We start from the raw sequence: 11943 nt of genomic DNA, 5'->3' as shown, positions 1-11943 counted from the left end.
CAGGACGTCAAAGACAATGGTATGTACTGTTCTGTATGTGGGGAAGGTGCGTATAAAATATACCGTGCTACTTTTCGGTAGCTCCCAATATGATCATTATGGACACACAATAACCGTAGTTTAAAATGTGCTGAGATGACGTTAAATATTCCATCAATAACTTTGAAGCTTCTCCCGTTAATAATAATGGGGAAAAAATTTGCAGTTGCCCCACTCCCACTTGTTGTCGTGTTCCGACGGCTATTCATGTTTAGGAAAGTCGAAACAAACGGCATACTCTTCCATTGTTTATTTATAGTAATTAATACATGCATATTAAATAATGCATAATTTATGTGTATTTTGTTGGACACCTGTAATCGTTTCGTTAAACAAACATCCCACCTTTTCGCCAAAGCGAACCATAAAATACGGACAAAGAAAGTAAGCCTACACGTTCACCTTTGTTGCACAACAACTGGTATCTGCAACTTGCATCGCAAAACAGAGCTAAATGTGAATTAGACCCTGGTTTTACATGACTGACTATAAACTTTTATGTAACAATATAATACGGAAATGTTAGGGCACGTTCGTTTTGTGTGTTGCTTCCAAATGATGTCGACTCACACAAACGGTGCACATGTACATGCATGCATTTACAGTTTTGATACCGGCCATTGATGAATACATTTTTTACATTAAAATGTTTACAGTTCCTCGCTAAGGTTTCTTCTACTTTCATCGCCTTCCTCATTGACCGCATATTTGTTTCTTTGACGACGCCAGCTCATGGAATAATCGAAAGCTCCGTATTTACACACGTAGCCCGGAATTGGCCCTGTTCGTGTCACGTTATCTTCAAGGGAATATGCGCCAGGTCCAGGAGAAGGGTCGTGTGCACGATTGCAGTACACTCTATCATCCCGACAACCAAATGAAAAGTATGGTCCCCTCAAAGGTTGTTTACAATGGTCTGGATCAATGATGCCCGGTCCAGGTCTAATGTCATATGAATCAAAGAACATAATATTTCCATCATCAAGGTATATAGGATTGTTACGCAAAGGCCAACGACTACCAGTAAATGAGAACGATGGTGCCTTTTGTTTATCAACCATGACGCCGCTAAGATTATAGTCGGCAGGCCCAGGGATTTTGTAAATATATTTTGGCTGTTTGGTTAGTCTAGGATTAGTTTTGTCACCAGTTGTACTTGCTCGTTTGGGCTGCGGGTAAAACTGTGGCTCTTCGTCGTAGTTTCTTTGGTTGCGAAATTTAGCAGTGTTTTTTAACTTCAGCGACATGACAAGAAGTGAATAGCGTGTTTAGTGTTTATGGTTTGTGTATAAATCGTAATCAGAAAGAACAACCTACAGTCTCAGGTGATGTGATGTTGCATATGGTATCTAAAAAAAGAAAAGAGGAAAAAGCAACATATTACTGTCAAAATTATCATTTTAACTAATAGTGTTAATGATTTTACCGTTCTATTACATGCAGAGTTAGTTAAAGTTTGTTTTATTTATTTAAAAGCACCAATATAGCACATTTATTTATTAATTATCGGCTACTGGATGTGAAAGACCTTTTTTTCCATTAATAATAAAATATTTTTTATGTACTTTCACGCAGACAGGACAGCACATACCACGGCCTGTTACAATGCTGAAACTAGCACACAAATCTGTATCTTTGTCTATATAGAAACATTTTAAGAAAGGAATGGAAGGTTTATATATGTACTTCGCCTTCAAAACAAAGGTACTTTTTTTCTTCACAGAAAATTGACGATATAAACCTACTCAACAGTAATTCGCTAAAACAATATATTTTAAGAGTGCAATAAAAGCCGTAACACTGAACATGCCTTTTCAGCTTTTTGGTGAAAATCTTATACATTTCAACTATGGACTTGATGGCTATAGGTTGTGCTCATGACGGGTGCCACCAGTGGAGCAGGTTATGCTCACCTTTCGCGAACACCTGATATCATCACTGCTTTGGGAGTAACAATCCTCCTACATATGGTGCAGGAGGAATAAAACATACTACTATGGATCTTCTAGGGGAGTGGAGGTCCTCCTAAGGGCGAGAACCTGATAGTGGCTCATGAAAACAATCACGACTTTGCCTAACGTCCTTTCGACTCTGCCTTGTGCAGAGATACGATTTTGATATCGGAATACGGTTTTGTCAGATCTGCCATTCAATACTGTATCTCTCTGCACAAGACTGATTTCAAAAGATGTTATGAAAAAATCAAGAAGGTATACAGTCATCACTCGCTGTCAGGTGCTTTGTCTACAGAGGGGAGCTAATCTCGACCACGATATATGGTTCCAACAGCGTCTGTAGGAGGATTGCCACTTTTACAGAAAGCCAATACTGGCGCCGAAAACTGTTCTACAACCAGGGACGCAGGGACGATATGTGAAGTGAGGGAGGTGCACAAGCATTGTATTTAAATAGATTTGGGGGGGGGGGGTAAAGATTATGAACCTTGGGGGGGGGGGGAGGAGCAAAGTAGATGCCCTCTACTTCTGACAAAGGGACATCAGAATGCGCACACGGAAGTGAGGAAATGGTTTATTTAACGACACACTCAACATTTTATTTACGGTTATATGGCGTCGGACATAATTATGGCTAAGGACCACACCCATCATTACCATTGCTGTTTGACACTTTCTAATATACACGCACACACACAAGAAATGCTACTCTATCGATCATTGTTATCCTATTTTAGTTTTGTTTTCTCCAGTCTGTTTAAGTTGGTTTCTGTCATGAACAGCTCGGTCTGGGATCGATCCCCGTCGGTGGGCTCATTGGGCTATTTCTCGCTCCAGCCAGTGCACCACGACTGGTATATCAAAGGCCGTGGTATGTGTTATCCTGTCTGTGGGATGGTGCATATAAAAGATCCTTTGCTGCTAATCGAAAAGAGTAGCCCATGAAGTGGCGACAGCGGATTTCCTCTCTCAATATCTGTGTGGTTCTTAACCATATGTCTGATGCCATATAACCGTAAATAAAATGTGTTGAGTGCGTCATTAAACAAAACATTTCCTTCCTTCCTTCTCCAGTCTGTTCAAGTTGGTGAGGCCTTTCTGTCGTGAACAGCTCGAAGTAGTATTAACTTTTACAGTTTATCGATGGTTGTCTGAAATGTGGATGGAATATGGCGGTGGAGTAGGGGTGTTATTAAAAACGACAACGCACCGCAATATGTCAATATAAAGCAACGTTTTTTGTGTGCGGGTTTTTTAAAACTTCTAATAATGCAGTAATACAATATACATGTGAATTAACAAAAATATATTTAAAACCAACCTTAGTGGGCGGAGGAAGTGTGTGTGTGTGTGTGTGTGTGTGTGTGTGTGTGGGGGGTGATGCGGAAATATAAGCAAATATAGTTAAGTACATATATATACAAGTACCCCTTTATCGTTGGTTAGCTGTGTGTACATTGGCAGTAGGCTATATAAAATTATAAACTATGACTGTATTAAAACAATATAGGCCTATACAAACTGTGGCCAACGTAAGTAATAGATGTAAATGTCACTAAAATACCAATCCACACCACAGAAAGATAGTTTAGTTTATATTCCTTGCATACCCTTTTCATTCGACTCATTTACGCTTATCGACAGAACGTATTCAGACTAATCGAACATACCTGTTTCTTCAACGTAATTGCCGAATAGTGTTGGAGCGCTTTGGATCTATATCGGTCAACAAACCCATGACATTTAAGTAACGTACGTTTCTGTAGAAGTACACACATCTATAGTGTGTATTCACTGTTGTGTCCAGGTAGCCTGTATATCCCAAAACCTGCACACACGTGTTGTGTCATGCCGAATAATGGGCTATGAACTTACACCGTTGAATCTGATAAAAGTTACCAATAGCTACCACTAACGGTGTATACAATATTATAGCAAACAAACAGGATATAGTTATTATTAATCACATGCTTAAGAGTTGCGACTGCTTTATATATGTATACGAACGCACGCACGATCCAGAAAATCCATTTAGGCGAAATGCCAAGTGAACTTTGGGATCATTAAAAAATGAAAATTAATATATAATAAAATATATCACTGTCGCAAATTTAGGGGGGGGGGGGGGGGATAATTAGAGAGGAAACTCCATGGACTACTCTTTTAGATCAATTAGCAAGCTAGAGATCGTTTATATGCACTATTCCACAGACAGGATAGTAGATACCACAATGTGTGTTACACCAGTTGCAGAGCACTGGCCAGAACAAGAACTAGCCCAATGGGCCCACCTGAAGTGTGTGTGGCGGTGGGGGGGGGGGAGGGGGGGATGGCAATCCTTTATCACTGGGCTATGTCCTAGCCCTGCAATTTACAAGATTAATATGCTAAATTTACAAAAATGTCCCAATATTATACAGTAATATAAGGCCGTCATTGCAATTGTTGTTTATAAAATGTTATATTCTAGAAAGGCGATAAGAGCCACATATATGTACAATTTTATGTCGGAGCTCCACCCACCAGACTGATTAATTTGAAAATGTATCTGGTATATGTATGAGTAGTCCACATGGCACACAGGCTTAGACCAAAGAAAGAAATGTGTTATTTAACGACACACTCAACACATTTCACTTAGTTATATGGCACCAGACATATGGTCAAGAGCTTCATGACCAATGCAACCTTTTTTGTGGGGTGGGGGACTGAGAATAAAAAGCTGAAAGTCCAGTTTAAATGGCGTGGTGGTGGTTGAACGCGGGCGACTGAACGGAGTATTTATTGAAATCGGGGCCTATCAATATGACAGATTTGGTGGCAAGTTTGTTATGGTACACTGGTGGCACCTAAGTCTGCGCACCTAAGTATCTGTGTCATTTTGTAAAGCAAAATTGATCGATGAGAATATTTGTTTTACTGTCATAGTATTATAGAACAATAAAGACATTACTAGTTTAATTATTTTGTCAAACTCTAGAAATGAGCACTTTATTAGTGGTACCCACGTGTATTCACTAACCTGCGTAATGGCACATTAGTCTGCGCAGCAAGTACTGAAACATCCGCTTGACCTACTTCCGTTTATATCAGCAAAATTCAGGTCATGTCAGTATCGATGAAAATATCAAGGGAGACAACACTACACATTTATAGTCCGTTTCAAATTACTTTTGATTATGTAAAAACGTTTTATATGAATGGTGTCCCTTGCACTTTAGCTTTTGATTGCATCAAAGAGACTGAACAAAAAAGTTAATGTCAACACATGGTAAGTATTTAACCAAAACAGATTAGTTAGAATAATAACTCTAATCATAGTATACATTCATTTCAGATATGCAAGGTTGTTGTAGACATTTGTTAGTGAGAGTGCTGATTTATGAGCACTTGGAACACTTGCAAGGCTCTGCTTGTCCTAATACTTTTACAGAGGAACAATATTTTAGATGAACCCATCCATGGCTGGTGTCACATTTCCCCCAGTTGAGCAATTCAACACCTCCATGTGCCATAAATCCAACTGGAGAAAATAAGTGGCATATACAACAGACCTCTTCTTCATCATCACTGACATCTGATGAGTTGCAGAATGTTACCCATGTGCCCTTGATGTTATTGGGTCCTGCAATCTGGCTGTCATGATCCGTCGTTCTGTTTTTTTTTGTTTTGATTTCAGCAGTTTTCTTCTTTTTTTTCGAATTGTTCATTTGTTATGTCAGAAAAGAGTCTCCTTTTAGGTGGCTTTGTTTTCTTGATTTCTTGTGCATCTGTAGGGTTTTTTCTTTCTTGAAGCTTATTGATGAATTAATCCTGAGTTATTGCTGTGCCATGTGGAGGAATGATCGACTTTCTACATTTTACCTGTTGCTGCTGTTGCTTCAAGTTGCTGTTTGTCTCATTTTCTTTATTGCTAAGCACCACCTTTATGTTCCTCATATCCAGCCTTGCCTTTATTGATTTCTGTTTGCCCACCTGTGGCGTTTCATATGAGTTTCTGGTGTTAATTTCTGGATTGAATGGAAAAATCCCGGTCTTGCGAAATGCACTCATAAGATTTTTCACAGTGAATGCTGATTCATATGATCTGGCAATTAATGAGGGAAGATCTTCTCTGATAATTTTCCTTCCTATTCGGGAATGCATCAACTTGTGGCTTTCAGATGATAAGGCAGCTTTAAAAGGACTGAAAACTCCAACATCTAGAGGTTGGAGAAAATGGATATCATTATCCTTTGCTTTCTTTATTACCTCAGTTGTAATATGAGTTGAATGTCCATCATATAATAGAAGAATTGGCCTTGTTTGTATATGTGGTATAAATTGATGATCCAAAAAATCTAAGAAGGTTTCTGAAGTTGACCATCCAGAAAGTGTTGTGGTAAACTTGGTCTCAGGTATGCATCCAGACGTAAGATTGTCGGTTAGGCGCTGTCCCTTATATATGATATATGGAGGTATTGTCTCACCTAGGGCACTACCCGCAGCGATCACAGTAGTGTTGCCAGACCTCCCGGAGGTAACAACAAAAGGTCTTTCACCTTTGGCTGCTACCACTTTTGGAGGTGTATGGTCCACTTGAATACCAGTTTGTTATGGTATGTGTTGCGAAATAATGTTACGGATAGGTCATCACTTTGAGGGTAGTTGGTGACCATGGTGACGTCACTGCAATCTGCTTCTCGCTCATTATGATTAAACTGTCTGCCATACGTAATAAATAATATATAATTTAAATAATAATAATAATTATTAATTAATAACATTTCTGAGAATGCCGCCATCTCTGAATAACTAACCGTGCCGATCTGCGAAACTTGGTAAACGATTTGTACAGTTAGTGTTACCGAAAGCTTTGTAAATTCGGCTATGTATGATTAGCTATCGGTGTCCACAACAATAATACAACTGTGGTTGTGAAACCTCTTTACCATCCTAGGGGCGGGACGTAGCCCAGTGGTAAACCCATCGCTTGATGCGCGGTCGGTCTGGGATCGATCCCCCTCGGACTATTTCTCGCTCCAGCCAGTGCACCACTACTGGTACACCAAAGGCCGTGGTATGTGCTATCCTGTCTGTGGGAAGGTGCGTATAAAAGATCACTTGCTACTAATGGAAAAATGTAGCCGATGATTAATAAATCAATATACTCTAGTGGTGTCGTTAAACAAAATAAACTCTACTATCCCGACACTACTGCACCAAGAGCGTGTACATGGGAGGGTTTTGGGGGGTCGATCCCCCCCTGCTCGAGTGAAACATTTTTTTAATACATTTTCTCTGGGAGCATAACCTGATATCCCCTATAAACTCCAATTACTAGTCTAGATTACCCCCCCCCCCCCTCCCCCCTCCTAAAATTCCAGGACACCGGTTCGAAGTTCAGCCAGCGAACGTTTCGCTTACGTTTGAGAACTATTTAACTGGTTCCCCGACATGACCAGTTGGTTTAACGTGAAGCGTATAGACCAGTCGAGCGGACGTTTTTTTTTGCTTGACGATTCCTGACCTCGCCGAGCCCGGGTTGCCACTGCCAACTAAAACAGCAGAACATTACCACACTGCTCTTTCCTGTCCTGGACGGAAGAGCCGACGAGAGCCAACATCTGTGCCCATGACAGCGTGCGCTACAACAACATGCTCTGAATGTACACGTTAAATCCTATCGATGACCTGACCTTACCACATAGGCTTACGGGCTCCCATTTTTGCAGGGGTGGGGGTGGGGGAGGGGGCAGACTGGCTTTTGCTCGAATTAAACGAAAATACTCGAATCTGCATAACAATATTTATTCATATTAGCATTACTACCAAACAGCTATGTAGGGTTGCCAACGAATCACTATGCATTTTTACATGGATTACAATGAATTTTGGAGGTAGAATTACATGGTAAAAAGGTCTCGGGTTAGCACATTTAGTTCGAATATCTGTATACATTTTGCCAGACTTTGAGGTTTCCGTTCACCACTAACATTAAACACGTGTGTGAATTAAAAAAAAAGTGTCAATCTTGAATGTCCCATACCTTTTTAATATACACTGGGGAATTATAGGGACACACCCTAGTTACGGCTATTTGTTAACCATTACGGCGTTGTTTTTCGCTATTAAACCCCATTTTTCACAAATAAAATTGCACTTTACTTATATTTTATTATTTAGAATACACATTTCCATTCACCTGAAGTGCTTTTTGGTAATCCTGATGTTTGTAAAACCACAAAATGCATTTTTTGCATTTTTTCACAAGACGTTCTGTCGAGAAAAAACCGTTAAGCAAGCGAGGTCCAATTTATTTTTAGAGGGGATATTTCCATTTCAATGTCACAGACGTTGGTCTATCACGTGACCGTTATCATTTTGGTTCGGTTTGTTTTCTCGTGCACGGTTCGCGCAATCAACATCCGATTTGTTGTTGTTCATTTGTGAGATTTTTCTTCACAGTTCGTGAACATTTTCAGTAAAAATAAAGTTCAGACAAGTAAGTGTCTCAATACAAAACGTTACAAACCCTTAAAACCAATAATTTTGCTAAGTCTTACGATATGTGGAGAGGGGATACAACCAGGACAGAACAGTTGGAACATGTCCAGGAGAGGTGAAACGAACGCACCCCAAGTCTGTGAAATTTGTCGTGACGTAGGCATTGTTGTGCTTCGAGCGACATCTACCGGTGACATCAAAATACTAACTTTCAAAATTATTTCAAGCAATTGGGACATGGGGATTCCCATGGTATTTATCGATATAAAACCTGCTTTTTCACTCCATTTGATAAAAACGTATTTAAGTGTGTTACAGGTTTGTAGATTAACCAAATTATAATATATTTTCGCTGGATGGAACTAGGGTGTGCGGCTTTAAGCACTACCTATTTCTTGACGATATGACTTGTACTTGGAAAGTATTTCTGACCATTTTGAAATCAATGTTCTGTGTTTACAGATAATATCGAAAAAGATAAGCGAAACTCTCATTGTGTTTATATGGGGCGGGACGTAGCCCAGTGGTAAAGCGTTCGCTTGTTGCGCGGTCGGTGTGGGATCGATCCTCCTCGGTGGACCCATTGGGCTATTTGTCGTTCCAGCCAGTGCACCGCGACTGGTATATCAAAGGCCGAAGTATGTCCTATCCTGTCTATGGGATGGTGCATATAAAATATCCCTTGCTACTAATGGAAAATGTAGCGGGTTTCCTTTATAAGACCAAATATTTGACATCCAATAGCCGATGCTTAATAAATCAATGTGCTCTAGTAGTGTCGTTAAACAAAACAAACTTTTTGTTTGTTTATATTTAATATATTCTAGGGGAAAGTGTCTGAAGGCGAAACCACGCGATACGAGTGCGACGTACGAGAAAAGCCACGAGAATACATTTGCATAGCAATGGAATCGTAATGCTTGTTTTGTCGATCGGCCATGGGCGTCGATCGGTGGGGGAAAGGGGGGGGGGGGACGCGTCCCCCTCACTTTTCATCGCCGGAGGACAATCTATATAAATGTCCCCCCTCCAACACTTTTTCGTTTAGCAAAAGCAACAACACCACCACCAACAACAACAGCAGCAACAAAAAAAACACACACACCCCAAAAAAACACCAAAAAAAACGAGAAACAATTTGCAATTTGGATTTGTTTTCTTGAATTAAAAGTTTAACCACTAATGTTCATTCACATTCCTTTATCACATACACACACGCGCGCGCGCACACACACACACACACGTCTCCCCCCCCCCCCCCACCCACCCACCCCACATGTAATAGTGGAGCTAATTTTAATTAGATTGGCTATTGGATGTCAAACATTACATTTGGTAATTTTGACATATAGTCTTAGAGAGGAAACCCGCTATATTTACCGATTAGTAGAAAGGGATCTTTTATAGGCACCATCCAACAGATATATAGCACATACCACGGCTTTTGGTAAACCGGTCGTGGTACACTGGCTGGAACAAGAAATAGCCCAGTGGGCCCACCGACGAGGGTCGATCCCAGACCGACCGCGAATCAGATGAGCGCTTTACCACTAGGCTACTTGAAATAATACAATTGTGTGTATCCCTGGAAAATGTATGTAGAAGACCAGGTGGTGGACATTACTTATTTTCTGCATATATAACACTAAGAGTTTCAGTTACCATACATTTGTCGTAATATATTGAGAGGCATAAATAACGTAATGAATATTTCACTGAATAATCTCTTACAGAAATGTCAAATCATATATATTAAGCATGCGAACAAATGACATATTGGGAACAACTGTAAGTGAAAAAGGATTTTGTTCAAATCAGAAAAAAATGGAATAAAATGAGTTTTCAGCAAAAAGTATAACTTGGGTGTTTATTGCAATAACACAGCATTGCATATGTATTTTGTTTGCATGTGCATTGCCTGTTCTCGTCTCCCTATAAAAGCAACCGTTGTTTGTGTTTCCGGTCTTTTTTTTAATATCCTACGGTAAGTAATGTTAAAAAATTGCTGTACAGGCAACCACCACAATTTAGTCAACGTTTAGCTTAGGCATCAATAACTTTGAAGCTTTCCCCGTTAATAATAATAAAAAAAATAATGTGTAATTGTATCTAGTCGATAGGATCAACGACGAGGGGAGCAACATAGGCCGAGTGTCGCACTCCGAAACTGAAGGCTGGATCGCAGGAGGAATAAAACATACTACTATGGATATCTAGGGGAGTGGTGGTCCTCCTAAGGGCGAGAACCTGATAGTGGATCATGGAAACAATCACCACTTTGCCTAACTTCCTTTCGACTCTGCCTTGTGCAGAGATACGATTTTGATATCGGAATACGATTTTGTCAAATCTGCCATTCAATACAGTATCTCTGCACAAGGCTGATTTCAAAAGATGTTATAAAAGAGTCGAGAAGGTATACAGCCATCACTCGCTGTCGGGTGCTTTGTCTACAGAGGGGAGCTAATCTTGACCACGATATATGGTTCCAACACCGTCTGTAGGAGGATTGCCACTTTTACAGCAAGCCAATACTGGCGCCAAAAACTGTTCTGCAACCAGGGACGCAGGGACGATATGTGAAGTGGGGGAGGTACACAAGCACTGTATATAAATAGATGGGGGGGGGGCAAAAATTATGATCCTTGGGGGGGAGCGAAGTAGATTCCCTTAGATTATTGACCTGGGAGGGGGGGGGGGTTCGAATATGAACCAAGTGGACCTTTTCTATTTTATTTTTGCACCACCAGAAACTCCATATGTAAAAACCTGTATGTTTTAGTTCTGAAAGCGGACCATTTGCTTCAGTGAGGGGGGGGGGGGGGGGGAGGGAGAGGTTTCGTCCGAGTACCCTTTATCGTTGGTTAGTTGTGTGTACATTGGCAGTAGCATAATGTATTATATAGGTAATTAGCTATGACTGTATTAAAACAATATCATTAAAATACCAATCCACACCGGAGAAAGATAATTTAGTTTATATTCCTTTTAATTCGACTCATTTACGCTTATCGAAAGAACATATTCAGACTAATCGAACATACCTGTTTCTTCAATGTAATTGCTGAATAATGTCGGGGCGCTTTGGATCTATATCGGTCAACAAACCCATGACATTTAATTAACTTACGTTTCTGAAGAAGTACACACAACTATAGAGTGTATTCACCATTGTGTCCGGGGAGCCTGTATAGCCAAATACCTGCACAAACGTGTTGTGTCATGCCGAATAATGGGCTATGAACTTAACACCATTGATTCTGATGAAGGTTACCAATGGCTACCACTAACAGTGTATATAATATTATAGCAAGCAAGCATGATATATACTGAAAGGAAAAAGAAACGTCGGGTCATAAATTGTGGGAAAAGTCCTAAATAAGTGGGCGGATTTGTATGGAAGTTGTACAAATAACTCATTTGGTTATTGTGCATTATACCCTGAATCCACCACACTCAGTGA

At 40.1% G+C, this 11943-nt stretch overlaps 1 protein-coding gene across 4 annotated transcripts; it reads right to left on the bottom strand.

The window, feature by feature from the left end:
• Positions 1-274: 274 nt before the first annotated feature.
• Positions 275-11728, bottom strand: LOC121370999. 4 transcript variants are annotated; one of them, XM_041496591.1, is made up of 2 exons: positions 11611-11728; positions 275-1388 (listed from the first exon to the last, which is right to left on the bottom strand). In XM_041496591.1, exon 2 carries the CDS (start codon positions 1284-1286, stop codon positions 690-692), a length of 597 nt encoding a protein of 198 aa, XP_041352525.1. In that variant the 5' UTR covers positions 1287-1388; positions 11611-11728; the 3' UTR covers positions 275-689. The 4 variants fall into 4 exon arrangements, with proteins under 4 accessions (XP_041352525.1, XP_041352523.1, XP_041352526.1 ...); XM_041496589.1 differs by lacking the exon at positions 11611-11728 and adding an exon at positions 11525-11602; XM_041496592.1 differs by lacking the exon at positions 11611-11728 and adding an exon at positions 5017-5077.
• Positions 11729-11943: the final 215 nt, after the last annotated feature.

This window comes from Gigantopelta aegis, chromosome 4 (assembly GCF_016097555.1).
Source record: "Gigantopelta aegis isolate Gae_Host chromosome 4, Gae_host_genome, whole genome shotgun sequence".
Lineage (NCBI taxonomy): Eukaryota > Metazoa > Mollusca > Gastropoda > Neomphalida > Peltospiridae > Gigantopelta > Gigantopelta aegis.
Note: the sequence above shows the minus strand (reverse complement) of the source record. Positions and strands in the feature narration are given on the sequence as shown.